This window comes from Rhinolophus ferrumequinum, chromosome 16, assembly GCF_004115265.2.
Source record: "Rhinolophus ferrumequinum isolate MPI-CBG mRhiFer1 chromosome 16, mRhiFer1_v1.p, whole genome shotgun sequence".
NCBI lineage: Eukaryota > Metazoa > Chordata > Mammalia > Chiroptera > Rhinolophidae > Rhinolophus > Rhinolophus ferrumequinum.
In genome coordinates, this window is record NC_046299.1 from 36,511,288 (window position 1) to 36,528,856 (window position 17,569).

General features: G+C 33.4%; 1 protein-coding gene across 1 annotated transcript in view; it reads right to left on the reverse strand.

Moving 5' to 3' along the window:
• PCDH15 (protocadherin related 15) overlaps positions 1-17,569 on the reverse strand; it is a 714,179-nt gene that overhangs the window by 349,933 nt on the left and 346,677 nt on the right. Inside the window, exons 8-9 of the mRNA XM_033131356.1 lie at positions 15,793-15,903; positions 5,774-5,944 (exon numbers count right to left, since the gene is read on the reverse strand). Coding sequence (XP_032987247.1) covers positions 5,774-5,944; positions 15,793-15,903 — 282 coding nt within the window. The remainder of the gene's footprint in view (positions 1-5,773; positions 5,945-15,792; positions 15,904-17,569) is intronic.

Genomic DNA, 17,569 nt, shown 5'->3' on the forward strand with positions numbered 1-17,569 from the left:
GAAGAACTGAGACTGTAAGGTGGTCATATATAAATTCATTTTGAATGATATGGTAAAAGCTTTGAAACTTATTTGGTATACGATGGGAAATACTGCAGGCTTTTTATTTTAAACAGTGAAAGATCAGAGTTGTATTTAAAAAATAAATAACTGCCTTCATTGAGATGATGGTTAAAGGACAGAGAACCTAGACTGGGGGTCCATGGTTGAGAGTATATCTTTAAATGGATATTTTAGCAGTGTAAATAGTCATCAAACATATTTGAGTAAAATTTTATAGGCAGTACAGAAATTATCTTTGGAGACTGACTAAGTTTAAGATAGGTGGTCAGTGAAGTCTAGGTCCAAATGACCTCAAAAGAAACAGAAGGAAGCCTGACAATAGGCATGGATGAATTAGAAAGCATTAGACAAGATAATGAGGAGTCTGTGGGAAACAGTTAAAAATACCCTAAAAACACATCTACAACATCCACATGATGCCTCTTTGGAGAGAAATAAAACTCACTGATGTAGGTTTGATGAATGTTAATGCAAACTATAATGAAGAAAAAAGCTGCAATGGATAGAAGTCTGAAAAATCCCTAAGATTTAATAATACACAACAAACAAACAAACAAACAAACAAACAAACAAAGAGTTCAAGCAGAGAAATTCAGTTTTAAAAAAAATGTCATAAAATTGAAGAGGAGAAACCCAGGGTCAAGGGGAGGAAAAGAACGAGTATTTTAATAAAAGACAAGAGAGGAGGGAATTCCCAAATGTAACACATTTAATGAGTATGAACCAAGAGAAAATTATGTTGTACATCTCTGCAAATCATCACCACTCTTGTAATAACTGAGAATGCTTCCTGGAAGACAAGAGCCCCGTAAATAAAGCAGAGGAGCTATCTTTGACAGTTACATGAAAACTAGAGTTCTTTTTGAAAAGATTACACTGGAGGTATTCGTGGTTTAAATAGGGCTGGGGAGAAACTCATTAGAATGTGTATTATAGGTACTAAAGAACTATGGCTGCTGGTAAACAACTAATGCTGAAATACTGAAAACTGCATGACATAATAAAAAAGTAAGCTATATACAGTAAACACATAGGTAATATGCCAGTATTATTATATTAATATTATGGAGCTCCTATCCAAGGACAAATTACTCAACAGCAACAACTAAAATAGCCAAGTGACCAACCAAGCAAGCAACCAAACAAACAATATACACCTTTTCAATTTTGAAAAAAAGAAAAAAGATGTGTAAGGATTTACTAGTCTTTGTGCTTCAAGCAAAAAATAGAGCCATGAGTGGTATCCTCTCCAAATTCTACAGAATTATCCCACAATACTAGAAAAAGTCAACTGCATAGGCATAATAACAACTTTAAGAGAGTCAGGAAGTGAGAATAAATATAAACAATACATTGAAAGGATTTTTCTCTCAACCCAGTTGTCAAGTCTCCTCAATTAGCATAGAGTACAACATCCATTAGGGTCCAATAGATACTTACAAACCGATAAATAAATAATAAGTAGCACAGGACTACAAATTGAGCTAGTACCCCCGAGACATCAGATTTATATATTTATATACCCAATAGAATACTAATGTTGGTGTTTGGGAAGACATTACTTTTTCTTCCTTTTTTTGTTGTTGGTGTATTTTATCTTATTTATTTTCCTAAGCACAATATGAAAAAAACACAATTTTGTAACCTACAGTTTTGTCTAGTAATATATTTATTTGTTTTGGAAGGGACCAATTATTCAGAGTCTTCTTTCAATTGAGATGTAGGACACAAGAGGCAGTCGAAGGGCAAAGTGCCACCTTTATTACTGAAAGAACATGGCTTCAGATATGCAGGCAAAAGGCTTTAATGCTGACGTCTGAAGAAGACATACCCACACAACAACCAGTGTCAACGGGCTGGCCCAGCTGCAGAAGACCTGCCCATCCTTACCATACACTCTAGCAGAGAATCGGGGTAGTGCTGGCGAGTGTCTATGGACAGGCTGGTTCCAAAATATAGAAGGCCCAGAAAGGCCAATCTGGGCATGTTCCATTCCTGTTCCCCAGCTTGACAATAAGGAGAGAAGCTAGAATTCTTCCCTGCATAATTTTCTCTTCTAAAAGAAGTCAGGGTTTTCTCTCCTCTCATTGACCCCACTTCCCTTCCTGAACATAGCACATATAAAGCCAGAATACTAGACTAATTAGAGCACCTTGCAACATATCTTCTGTTGGAAGCCTTCTTGGACAAGCCCCCAACCAGGCCCTGGGTTACCTGTCTCTGCCATAAGACATTAATTTTTCTAAAGATAATTTTCTGTAGTAGAAAAAGCATATAATACCTTTATTAAATAAGTTTATCTCTGAACACAAGACTATTTGCATTTCAATAAATTTTAGATTTGTATTTTTATTATATACTGTTTCATGAGTTAAACATTGTACTAGCCAACCTTTTAAAGCTTTTCTGAGCTGATAAAGTTTGCATGCATTGTAGTGAAACTAAAATTTATTTCTCAAGTCAAAAATACCACTGAGGTAATTGGTGGAAAATTTCACATCAGAAGGTGAGCAGGTGTCAAAGCTTCAAAATTTGAAACATTAGTTCAGGAAAGGATAAGTAAGTATGTAATTAATGTCATCATGTCCTCTTTAGCTGACATAAATGGTTAGTTCTCTCACCCTGAATAGCAAGATCTTACTTATTGGAATTTCCAGAAATTTTAGCAAAATGTATAAAGGGAAAGAGAAGAAAATACACAAAAACAAAAACAAAAACAACAACAAAAAAGAAAGACATAAACACAGCAATTTGAATGTGAAAATCAAAAATTAGCTCCAGTTTTCTATGTTAACTATGATTTTATATATATATATATATATATATATATATATATATATATATATATATATATATATATATATAGTCATGGGATATGGAGTACAGCACAGGGAATAGAGTTAATGGAATTCTAACAGATACACATGATATCAGAGGGGCAACAGATTGAGGTAGGGGGTTTATCACTTTGTGAAGGGCAAAATGTCTAGTACATTGTTTTGTACACCTGAAACTAATAAAAAAAAATTAGCTCCAGTTTTTAAAACCTAAGAATCCAGAGGGGATCCAAGATGACATGTAAAAGAGCATATAGAAACCTGATGCCAGTACTATAACTTGATTTTATTTTCCGAAGATTGTTACAATAAAATTTCCTCCCCCATATATTCTTCTTACAGTGTAACTTGGATACTCGTCCCATCAGGGGACATATGTATTTCTACTCCTTTTATCTGGCAGAGGTTTGATTACAACAGACGTTAACACTGCCCATTGTAAGGCTGGTTCACAAATTCTGCCGAATTCTCTTGGGAAGCTTGTTCTTAGAACCAAGTGCCTTGCTGTGACACAGGAAACACAGACAGCCTATGAGAGTTTCACATGGAGTAGAAATGAAGCCTATGGCATACAGGCCTGGCTGAGCTTGAGCAAACAGCCAGCACCCACTTGCTAAGTTAGCCACTCTGAGAGTGGTGTCCAGTCCTCAGTCAAGGTACTCTAGTCCATGCTGCGGGGAACAGAGATGACCTGTTCCCTCAAGCCTGCCAAAACTGCAATTTCATGAGCAAATTCAAAAATTGTAGTTTGAAACATTAAATGTTGGTGGTTTGTTACGCAGTACCAGATAATCAGAAAAGTGCCTAATTATGCAAGTAAACATTTTTTTTTTCCTGCATGGCAATAAAAGTATACCGTTTGTTGAATAAACATTAGCCATAATAATTTATATATGTAATACTAAAATCCTCTTTAATTCACAGAATGTTAATGAACTGGTCAATCAAAAGTATGATGAATCATAAAGCTTCATCACTCTGGAATTTATAGCATCACATTTAATTCAAGATACATGATTTTAAAAGAAAATGTTTTTTACTTGTTAGTTGCAAGGCTACGGAAAGTTACGTAAACTCCAACCTCAGAAATTTCCTCTGTAAAATGGCCATAATAATGGTAACTATCCAAACAGATTTCAGGTAGTATTTTTGTAGAGTTTAGTAAAATTCATGACAAACTGAACATTCAATATAACCATTATTTATTATTACCGCTTATATTTTTACCCCAAATTTGGAGCATGGCCTCATCTCTAGCATGAAACTACACAGCAATGAGAAAGGTGCTTAGTCTGTAATCTGGAAGAGAGAGGAAGGAATGCTCAAAGATCCTTTATAAAGTCAATCTATGCTACTTCTCAAGTAGCAACCTCTGTTTTCCTTTATTTCTCTCAATATACCAAGTACTGTTAAACGGGCATCAGGCTGATTCATTGATTTTAGTTACTATTTTATCACTATGCCCCTTAACTTGGAATCTCACTGGTACACCAGCTGCACAAATCAACTCAGAAAAATAAATTAATACTAAAAATATTAGCTTTTTCTCATGATTTCAACTAAGACTTTCAAAAGAAAAAATAGTATTAACCATCACTGATTGTCTTCTTACTGGGAATCAACATAATATCATGACACATAACTTTAGGAAATCAACAACTATTTGTCCAGAGAAGTTCCACATTCGCTTTTTTGCCTACAAAATTACTCCATTTAGCTGAAGATTTGTATTATTTTCTTTACTTAATGCACATGCCATTTATTATTTTTCTCCATCATTTTTTGTTCATATAAGCTAACTAGACAGCAACCTTTTATATCAGTGGACATAAAAGTGATTCTCAAACATTTAAGATCTACAGTGAGTAAAGCTATAAAGCCTACAGATAAAACATTAGATAAAAACTCTGAAGCAAATAGAATGCAACGTAATTTAAACTTAGTAGAAGGAATTTCTGTTTTATTATTTAAAAATCTCAAACCAGAGAGGATCCCCAAAACCACAATTCTCACATTTTTGAGAACAAAAGTAAATACCTTCCAACAAATTCTGACACCACGAGCCATGTTACTAAACCAGAAACTGAAATGCTTTCCAGAGGAACAAAGCCATTAATCAAACAGTTGACTACTAGAAATTTGACTTCTCTAAAAGAGAATTTATATATATTTATTTTATTTCTAAACAAGAAATTAATATTTTAGCCTAAGCAGGATATCTATTTGCCTTATAATTTGTATTCTTAGGCACAAGTATTTATTGTTCAGGGAGATCCAAGGTGTGAATTCCAAGTTCATAGCAATTTACAGCTTCATTAAAATTTTAAAAATCAGATGCTGAATCAAATGTAGAAACTATGTATTCATCACTTACCTTTTAGCGTCTTTAAAATATACCTTTAAGGGATAAATATTTGCATTCATTAGCTCCCACCCCCAAACAACCAAGCATAATGTCCAATGATATTTCAGAATTGTAAGAGGCTAAAGAATATCTTGCTGACCTGTGTGTCTTCTGACTTAGGACTGTATCTTTACATGTGAATTTAAGGAAATGCTGAAGTGATTTCTCAGAATTTCCTGAAATTTATTGGGAACTGGACTCTGATGATCCATGGTAAAAAAACAATTAAATCATCAGTGTAAAACAGGATGTGGTTTTGTGACATACTTTCTATTGTCAATAATATAATTATATATTGTGACCAAAATTTTACCCAAAGTGTATAAAATTGAGCTTGGATATAAGTATTTTTCAAAAACCATATAGTGAAGTTTGATAGTCTCACCTAATATAGCTGCAAAATACTTGAACAGAATTCATTGGGGTTAAAGAGGTGTAAGTGAAGGGGAAAAGATGAGAATATATTTACCGGAGTATGCAACTCAGGTATGGCAGCTTTATAGGTGATTGGACGACAATCACGAGTGTTTGGTACAAGGACACAAGGAAGAAACATTGGACCCAAGTCATCTCCATCCAGAACATCTACTGTGAGGGTGGTAGTTGTGGTTCGCCGTTCATTTAGATTTTGTGCACGATCCTGTGAGGGAGGAGAAAACAAAACAAAACAAAAAAACAAGATGAACTTAATGTTCCCCTCAGTTTGACTAAACTCTACACTGGTTCCTTCCTCACTATAATCACCTGATTTCTCTTTTCTTAGAGCATCTACTGTAGAAAATTTGCAAATGAAGAAACTTTTTCTGCCTTTTTGAGATGACATCTTCTCCCAGCTCATTTTTTTTTAAATTAAAGTATAGCTGATATACAATATTATATTATGATAGTTTCAGTGTACCACATAATGGTTCTATATTTGGATACCTTACAATCTCCATGATAAGTGTAATAACTATCTGTCATAGTATAGTTATTATGACATTATTATGGAAGTTTCACTTCTGGATATTAAACCAAAGAAAATGAAAACATTAATTCAAAAAAATATATGCATCCCCATGTCTATTCCAGCTCAAACTTTTGCCAGTTTTATAACCAAGGACTTTTTCTCAAGGACCTGGGAATCATCCCTTTGAAATGTAATCATCAAGGAAGATAGAGCCCCTGTTTCCCAGTTGCTGTAGGAGGATAGGAGCCTAACTCCTATATGAAGCTTGCTCCAAATTGTGAAACTAGCTCCCATCATGAATATTCAAGAAAGTTCACATTTCCTCTGAAAAGGCCAATTAGCAAACACAGATAGTCCTTGATTCCTTCATCCCCACTCCAACCCAGCTTTTTTTTTTTTTCTTTTAATGATGCTTAAAGCGATTTAGGCTTATTAGATAAATTTTGTTTAAAATGAAGGGGGAAATAAAGGGAAGGGAAGAGTAGAACACCCACCAGATCTGTCGTACTCTTATTAGAGAAATGTTTTTGTATGTCTCACATGTTTTCCTATTATAATTACTCAGGATATATTTTGTTAAAACTGACTCAATCTAAATTTAAGAAAAAAATATCAAATAAGTAACATTTTATGCGATCTTGGATGTGCCAAAACTATTTTAATATCCCAGAAGAAATGTCTCTATACTTTCATGCCACTCAGTCTTACACCTTATGTGCCACCACCAAGTCACTGTAATAGATAAAGTGGAGTGTTTTCTAATCCTATTTTCCATTCAGTCTGTCAGAAACAAATCTCTCACTATCTTCTGCGCTTTGGGGTCATCGTCACTATCCCATAAACTGGATACAAGTGTATAACAGAGGGTGTATATTTACCGACATACATAATGTTGGCTTTTATCTCATACTAGGAAAACACATCACTTACAAAGTGTTGCTCTATAAAATGTGAAATATTAAATGGGAAAAACAAAAAACAAAAAACCAGAGAACCTATTGCAGGGGGAAGGACAAATAATTGTTCCTCTACCTATCTACCTATCTTGGCTGAGACTCCCCAATATTAAAAGGCAGATTAACAGTAGGAAAAAACAAAACAAAACAAAACAAACAAAAAAAACTAGAAATTTAATAACATGTACACCTCCTGTACACATGGGAAGTACCCAGGAAAACAGGGTACCTCTTTGAAATGACCCAAGCCACCACCTGAAATACCTTCTCCAGCTAAAGACAAAAGAAAAAGATATTGGGAGAGGAAGAGCCAGGTTTTCAGGCAAAACCCAGTAAATGAGGGCATGGTTGTTATTTAAATTTAAGTCCCTGCTTTCTGCACTGATGAGCTTCTACAGATTTTGTCATCCTTCTATTCCAGATATAGAGAAGGAGACACCCTTGAAAATGGAGATTTTCCCTTATAAATATAAGTTGCTTTTACAACTTTTTACAAAAGGGTAATTTCTATTTGGTTTTCAGAGCTTCTCTCCTATCTGCTGTTTTGATTTTGTTGCTGTTGTTTTGGTAATCCATGATTCTCTTCTCCCAGTTCAAACCAAATCCATCTTAAAAAATACGTCTAAAGTGAATTTCTTGGCAACTGAGAGAAAGAAAGAAAGAAAGAAACAAACAAACCATTTTGCTCTCTCTAGTAAAATATTACTGCTAAAGGCTATTCTGGATAAAAGAAATGACACTAGAAATCAAGAGTAGTATAAATAAAACAATTATTTACATAAATATTTATGTGATTTCATTAAGTTTACATTTTCCTTAATTGCTATATGAAAATACAAAACACATTAAAAATTATCAAAAAATTCCTTCCTTCTTCTCTCTCATTTTCCTTCCTCATTTCTCTTTTTCTTCCCTTTCAAAAATAATACATTGTAAACATTTAAAAAATGAAATATTTTATTCATTTAGGAAATATGACTGATGAGGAAAATGTATCTCTATAAAGTTATCCAAGTTTGTTTAATTTGTTTTCTCAACGTGCACTATTATTTCACATATATCATTTACATAATTACTAACATTAAACTTTTAATTACATGAAATCTTTAATTAGCATCCATAACAGTTGTGAATACAGCTGTGAAAGAAATTGTAGGTGATATATAGAATAATCCAGAATAAAAACCGACATGCAAGAATTTAAAAGCCTAGACACATCTTCAATATAGAATGAAGAAAGCCATAAGGAATATTCAACAGTGGGTGATCCAACCTAACTGGAGCATTCTGTTAATGCCTCACAGAGAAGTGATATTGACCTGGTCCCTGAAACCTTAGCATCTTTATTGAAAGCCTCCGATCTGGCCACACATGATGGCAACAAAATGTACAACTCTTCAGAATCCTACTATAACACAATGTCTGGCATATCAAAGAAACCCATTGCTTTTGAATGAATCATTTACTACATAAGTAGAATTTTTCGTCAATACTTTGCAAGGAAGAATTTTTTTTTGTTTTTTTAAAGAGGATGTGACTATTACAACTTCAAAGAAAATTATAATACTTTTATAAGTAGCTCAGAGATAACTCATTGTCATAATCCACTTTTTTAATGAAGCCATTGTTAGAAAACTGCAAATATTTCAAGTGTGACAATGTAAAGGCAATAAAACACCTCTAACTGTCAGATGATAAGTATGACTTCAATCCTCTCCTCTCAATTGAAAGGATTTCTTGCTGTAAAATAGTTTCACTGCCCACTATTCTTTGATCAAACTAGAGACAAATGTTAGTTTCTAATTCAATCATACTTCCTCTATATTTAGAAGTATATTAAATTAAATGCTGATTGTGTGGAGTATGGAATTCTATGTAAACCAATTTTAAAATGAGTGCGAGACATGCCGATATTCTGATTTATTTTTGAGGTAATGTCATAGGAGCTGGAATAAAGAGACATTCAACATTTACATACTCGGTATTCAAGTAGTGTTTAATTTAATAAAATGGCTAGAAGTACCTACCAAAGTCACTCATAGATACATACATTAAAGACTCGTTCATTACCTTATCAGGTATTTGCAGTAGATAAAGAAAAAAATATATATTTCAACATAATTAGAGTTGCCCTGAGTCTTTTGACCTTAACTAAGTTACCGAAGACCTCAGAGATTTCTGTCTTGCTTCTGTTCATCAGTGATAGATGGAATATCACTGATTGGAAATTTAAAAGTTATCCTAGCAACTTGATTTGGTTAAATTTCTATATTCAAAAAAGTAAACAGCAGCAACAAGATTGCCTTGGTCTAAACCACTTTAGAAGCATATTCTTTTTGTTTTTGTTGTTGTTGTTTTTTGAAAGTTTTTTAGTTTGAAACATTTACCTATTTTTTCCTTAAATTTATGCATACTAGTAGACAGGATAGTATCATATTTTAGTTCCCCATATGCTTCCATATCTTCATTACTTGAACATTTTATAAATGTTTGCTAAATAATTGACCACAATCCTCCCATTTCAGTGTCATTCTCCAGAATATGCCCAAGAAACTGTCAAAGCTAGAAACAGTGGGTGTAATATCAGCACGTATTCCATTTATCAGTAGGAAGTAGACAGGTTGGTTGGGTTTATTTCTGAAAAGTTGTTTACGTAGGTTGAATCTAAAAATATAGAAAGTGATTTCTATATCCAAACCCATATAATTGCAACGTTTTGAAGGAGACCAGAAGACGCCACCCCAACATATGCCACTTTGGCATATTGATGATTTTGAATTAACGTTACTTGAGAAACAGCCATGCAAGAAGGACACTCTGACTTTCCTTTGTTCTGAAAGCAGGAATTATATCTCCCAGATGAAAAGTACTTTACCTATACCTGGATAGGTAGAAGGCATCTTTATTGCCAGAAACAGGAAATTTAGGGCCAAGAAGGCTGTAAACAAACTTTGTTACTTCTTCACTAATTTACTATCTAATGCTCAAATCGCCCCCACCTTTTTTTTTTTTTTTTTTTTGGCCGATTCTTCACAAATTTACTGTTTCCTTGTCTAAAGCTATAAAAGATGCCTGCTTTGGTTACTTCTTTGAGTTTCATATTTTTTATGGGGCTCCTGGACATATAAAATTAAATTGTTTTCCTCCTGTTACTGTGTCTTATGTCAATTTAATCATTAGGTCAGACAAAAACAAACAAACAAACAACAACAAAAAAACTAGAAGAAATAAGATAAAAGGTTTCTTCCCTTACAGTTTACACACTTTTTTGAATATGCATAGTCATTAAGAGAAAAGACAGAGTTAACAATAAAATATAAATTTTATATTTTTAGAAACTATAATAAAATATCTTGTTATAAAAGACAGCTAAATCTCTTCTCTAGATTTTTCATATTTTTACTATAAGACCGGGTCTTATATAACATAATATAATATAAGACAAGGTCTTATATTAATTTTTGTTCCAAAAGATGCATTAGAGTTGATTGTCCAGCTAGGTCTTATTTTTTGGGGAAACAGGGTAATTCAGAAATTATTCTTGCTATGATTCTAAATGAAATGTAAACTTTTCCTTTCTGATCATTATTTAAGGGCTCTTGAGTACTGAAGGGCCCTTAGTATTTCTTCTCAGCATAAGAGTGGTACAAAAGAAAGTTGGCTTTGAAGAAAATCTATAGAGATGAGTTTTATTCTTTTGTGACTTAGGAAAACATCAAAATTAGTTTGTGGTAACAGAATGTATTGGAAATTTCAACAAATGTAATCCCTGTTGATTATTACTTCTCTGAACTTCCTTTCTGAGATTGTTTTCTTCTTTTCTCTACAATTGATCATTCCCTCATTGGGTATTTGTGGGTAACAATGTTGCAAATATTATCAAGAAAACAAGTGATACATTTTCTAATGTGGGTCAACCAAAACTCTTCCAACTTATTTAAGAATCATAACATTTTCACACAGATTAAAAAAAACTCCCATGAAATTTGAAAATTTTAATGATTCCTTTTGCAAATCAATCAAATATCTGTACTATAAGCAAAGCCAGGCCAAAGCTGAGAAATGTTCAGTAATTATCATCAGACCTGTAGCCTCTTAGATAACATCGACTTTAAAGTTAAAATTGCTTGCTTATATTTCAACTCTCTTTATAACATTAAGAGAATATGTAGGTTATTGATGTACATGGTTCACCTTGTACTTTGGTTTATATACTGTTAATAAACAATAAAAGAATAATATAAAAGAATAATTAGAAAGATATTTTGGATATTTGATATCATTATCCTACATAAACATAAATATTAAATTATATAGATATTGATATATACAAAGCAGCAAATGTTTTGACAACCAGCTCTTTGAGACAAGAAGCCCTGATTTGTAGCATTTATCACTTTCTATTATGTAAATACTCCCACCAAAGACAAAAATGTGAGGTCACTGAACAAAGAATTGGGAAGAGATACCTACATTGATATTCAAGCAAATATGAGACAGTGTTCCAGCTCCAATAACCCACTGTCTTAAATATTAATGAATTATATATCTAAAATGTAGACACAATGGGCATTCTTCTTTATAATTTGTGGGAACGTGATATATTATAACATTTTAGAAAAAATATGGCATTAACTACTAAGGTTACAGTACATGAATATATACTACATATATATATATATATATATACTACATATATGTGTGTATATATATATATATATATACACACACACACATAACTTTTCTCATAGTAATTCCATTTTTAATTATCCATTTTTAAACAATAAAGTACTGGTACTTAAGTAGTTCATGCAATACTGTAATGATATCAGAGTATATTCTAAGCATTAGTCTAAGTACATTTTTGTTTGCTAACTTGGTAATTCTCACAAGGACCCTCTATGTTATGTGTCATTAATATCCCCATTTTACTAGTTAGGAAACTGACAGACAGAGCATACCCAAAGTCAGACAACTACTAAATGGCCGAACTGGGATATTATTTAATCCAGGCCATGTGGTTCTCGAGTTCAGGCTTTTGACTGTACTTCACTCACTGCCTCTCATGAGATCATGAGGGTAGCTATCAATTCCATGCCAAAAACCAAAATCAAATATAACTTAAGCATAGATAAATATTTGTTATACATCCTAATTTCAGTATATTTTACAACTTTTAAAAGACTGTAATTCTGAAAACTTTTATGAACACTGAATAATATGCTCTCCTATATTTAACTTTCACATTTTGTACTGTATGATTCAAATTTATATAAAAGTCATTTTTACAGATAAATACAAATCTTTCAACGTCTTGCCCATTCCATTCATCCCTTTCAATGATTCATGTATATCCTTCTGTTTCACAATTTTATCCCTGACATGCTAAAAACTGATCACTCTAACCCTAGTTAGTCTAGCAAATTGCATATAAATTGCTCCAGATGTCTTTATAAATATTTAAAATTAGAGAACAGTTTAGATTTCTGTTAGCTTGAATTTCTTTAAAAAAGAAATTAGCTCATTTTAAATAGCACAATAAAAATTAGCTTTTAGATACATGCCATAGCAATCTGACTTTTTTTTTTGGAAATTTTAGTAGAGATTCTGAGTCAGACACAGAAAAGTGTATCTTATGTTTGCATTCGCACTTAATAGCAAATATTTTTTAAAAAAATATTTCAGTGTTTTTGAGGAGTTCTAAGAGTCCCCATTTCATAGATTTTCCTTTTTCCTATATCCAATTTTCTCTAGTCTCTTTCACTGGATACCAAGACAGCCCACACTGAACTGAAAATAAAACAAAACAGAAACCTTATGAATTTAGAATGAAAGTCAAGAAATTTGGCTTCAAGAAATAGATTTCTATCAATATCTACCCACACGCATATACATATACACATATATATCCCCTTTCTGGTGAAACATCTCTAAGAAAGTTAAAAAAAAAAAAGAAAGAAGAAAACATTTATATATTGTTGCATATATAACAATTCCCTCTGTTAAAAAGAAAACCACAGACACCAAAGGGTGTCACTTGTGCTAAAAGCCATGATACCGAACCTGGATTTAATACCTGACTTAACTGCAATTTTGACCTTCCCCAGGAATGTAACCTTAACCAATCAGTTTGGAATTTTCTGGTCCAGCACTGGTAGTAAGGTAATCTAGCACATGACATCTTCATTCCCCAAAGGAAGAAGAGGCGATTTTCATGATAAAACCCTAGGCTTTCTCTTCCCCCTCAAAAATGGGGATGTCCTAACCTAAAATTATTTATTTTCTATTGTTAATAGGTCTTCTACTCCACCCTTTTTCCTATAAAATCCTTCCATTTTATACAATCCCTCCTAGCAACCTACTTGTTGGATGGATGCTGCCAGATTTATGCATTGCTTAATAAAACCAATTAGATCTTCAAATTTACTTGGTTGAATTTTGTTTCTTGACACCCCTTATCTGTGGGATACATTCCAAGAATCCCAGTGTATGCCTAAAACCATGGATAATTCCAAACTCTATATATACTATGTTTTATTCCCTCTATATACATATCAATGACAAAGTTTAATTTATAAATTAAGCACAGAGAGAGATCAGCAATAGTAACTAATGATCAAATAGAATAATTTTAACAATATACTGTAATAAAAATTATTTGGATGACTTTGGGGCCATTATTATGTAAAAAAGGTTTACGTGAACATAAGCACTTCAATGCTGCAACAATTAGGCTACTAAATGACTACCCTGTTTCCCCGAAAATAAGACCTAGCTGAACAATCCGCTCTAATGTGACTTTTGGAGCAAAAATGAATATAAGACCCAGCATTATATTATATTATGTTACATTATATTATTATATTATAAGACCCGGTTTTATATTATAGTAAAATAAGACTGGGTTTTATATTAACTTTTGCTCCAAAAGACACATTAGAGCTGATTGCCCGGCTAGGTCTTATTTTTGGGGAAACACGGTAACAAACAGGCAGGTAGAATAGACACTATGGTTACACTGGATAAAGGGATGATTCACTTCCTGTGCAGGAAGAAGCATGTCAGCACAAGATTTCATCACACTACTCAGAAAGGCATGAAATTTAAAATTTATGAATTGTTTACTGAATTGTTTATTTTTGGAATTTTCCATTTAATATTTTCAGACTGTGATTGACCAAGCATAACTGAAATGGCACAAAGGGAAACTGCAGATAAGGGTGGTCCCTTATAAACTTGTTCAGAACAGCTGATGGAGGATACTTTCCTTTGGCCACACTCCCTTCTGGCTCTCTATTTTGCTACATGAGTAAGATTATAATGCATAGGAGTCATCAAAGACACAACTGGCTTCAGAGCCTAACTACCTTTACAGAACATGGCCCTGCCACTAGTTATGGGACTTTTCAATGTTAGAAGCTACCTGTGGCCTGCCCTGTTACTTTTATTGTTTGTTTGTTTTTCCTAAAAATGTTTGTCCCCTTCTTCCCCTTACCAACATTTTTTTTTTTTTTCAGATCATCCATCGCCCAGCCCCAGGAGAGGAACCACACTTGCTGTCATCCAGAGATTATTATCTCATGCCCCTTTACCATATACAAACTTCCTCAACTTTCCTTTCTGCTATGATGACTTATGCAATCTAATTCTGTAAGTGGAAGTTGGGTAGGAAAAGACACAGGGAAAGTTTCCTCTCAGATAATTGGAGACAGAATAAACAAACATAAAAAGAGTTCTAGCTTTACCACCCTTTCCACCTGCTTATGCTCGAACTTGAAATACAGTTGTGTTGCTAATGACTACGGTATTCACTAGCACATGGCAGATAAGGCTTTGGAAAAATAACCAAATTTCAAAGGAAGGGCAGAGTTTAAGGATACAAGGAAACCAAATCCTTGGTGATATATTTGAACTGTCAAACCATCACTTGAGCCATATCAATCTAGACATTTTATTAAAATAATAATAATAATAATAATAATAATAAATGTCAAGGTTATGTACCCGTAAGCAACTGTTTTTCAGGTTTTCTGTTACTACGGTCGACATATCATGGTTATGGTCATAGCAGCTAATATTTAATGAACGACTGTTCAGTAAGTACAGCCATCAGGGTAAAGATTACCGATTCAGCAGTTCTATACATTTAGTGTATTTTGCAATCCCCTGGGGAGCTAATAAAAAAAATGCAGGTATTCGACTTCTACCCTGTGAAATTTTTATTCAGAGGGTCGGAAGTTGAGTTCAGGAATCTGCATTTTTATTGTGTTCCCAAAGTGATTCTGCTGCAGTTGTTTTGTGGATCATGCTTTGAGAAATACTTCAGGATGAGCTAGCAGTAAGTTATTGAAGAGTGGGTACTACTGTTTCAGAGAGTGAAGTTTACAGTGTGTGGAAACAATCCTCCCACTTTATTCCAGTCCCTATGTAGAAGAATAAAATACATACACTACACTGAGGGCAGGGCTACCCTTTTGCAGCTGCAAAATACACTAAGTTCTCTAAGAACACTTATATACATTTTGGTTGAGTCCTTTATTTCCTAAGTTCACGGGAGGAAAGTAAGAGAAATTAAATACTCACATTAGCTTGGATGATGACAAAGTATTGAGTCTTAACTTCATAGTTGAGCCTCTTCCTTAACACTACGTCTCCAGTCAACATGAGGGGTATTTCAAAGGTGTCGTTGGATGTCTGCAAATAGGTAAAGATACAGATTTGAGATCATTTGAATATAAGATGAATTAGACAATTCAATACAGCAGTTTTGTCCCCTTGAAAGTTAAAAATAGCATGCTGATCATCTGAAAATAGAATGTGAGTATATGCTTCAGATTTAACATTCTTCTAAAGACTTTCATATTGATCAGTGGTTTCATTGGAGTCCTTTAATAATGATAACTAGGAAACTTATTTCCTGTGATAGTTTTTTGTATATTATCAGGTTACACATCAACAGCCGTGGGATACTTCTAAATTAATGTCCAGGTATCTGAAAATCTTCCCTGTTATATTATCTTTTCACCATTTGTTTTATCACTAAAGGATTTGAACACTCCAATTTGTAATTTCTACATAATACTTCTTTCCAACATTGGTGCCCATTCTGTATTCTCAGCATTTTCAAAAATTAAATACAACTATTAACTTGAAACACTGTATTTTTGTGAAAAATAATTTAAGTTATAGGTTATTATTATCATTTTTGTTTCAGGCTTCAGAACTCATGCTCATTAGTTTAATCTCCAACCCCCTTAGTAACTGAGTGTCTTCCCGGTAACATGCAAGTCATAAAAGCACCCTGTACTGTGCCTTCCAGACTATTACTCTGTATAAGCAGCCCTCAGTGTAAGACAGTGTATTCACAATTCAAGAGAATATAATTTATAAGATCAGTCTCTTATCCTTAAACATATCTTATATCACTCTTGTATCTTAGTGCCATTTTGAAGACTGATAAAATACTCTCAATACCACAACAAATAATTTTTACTTCCAGAACTGAAACTTTTTGTTCGGTTGGTTGTTTTATTAGTTCTGATTGTGCATGTGCTTGAAGGCACCAGAAGAAATACTTAGCTTGGATCTATATTAGGTTGTTACAGGAGGAGGAGAAGGAGATGCGGGAAGAAGTGGAGTGGAGGAGGACGAAAGAGGAGCAGAAGGAGGAGAAAAGGAGAAGGAGAAGGGAAGAAAGAAAAAAGAAAGAAAGAAAGAAGGAAGGAAGGAAGGAAGGAAGGAAGGAAGGAAGGAAGGAAGGAAGGAAGGAAGGAAGGAAGAAAAAAGAAAGAAAAGAGGGAACTCTGAGTGTGTGTGTGTGTGCGTGTGTGTGTGTGTGTGTGTGTGTGTGTACACCCTCAGCCAACACAAGGGGAGTCACTTAGGATCTAAGACTTAATAAGAGAACAGCTAACTCAAGGCTAACACAAATTTCCCATCTCAAGCTCATTCAGGAACATGTGGGCAAATTAACCTTGAATATCATGAAGAGTTGTGATCTCTCCCTCTTCCTCTTTCTCTCCCTCCCTTCCTGATCACTCTATCTTTGTGATACACATGCACACACACAAAGTACATAGTGATATATATATATATATATATATATATATATATATATATATATTCCATATATATATATATTCCATATATATATATATATATATCAATAATCAATGCTAATGTAATTGGCTTTGCGAATCTTCTTGGATACAGTCATTTAAAAAGTAATTTTACATATAGAAAACATACCATGAAGAACATTTACAGTTAAAAACAAGCAATTGATATTTTCCCTAAAGTTTTGCCCATTTGAACATTGTTTATGTCTTTGAGTGGGACTCTTGATTATGCCAGGGGAGTC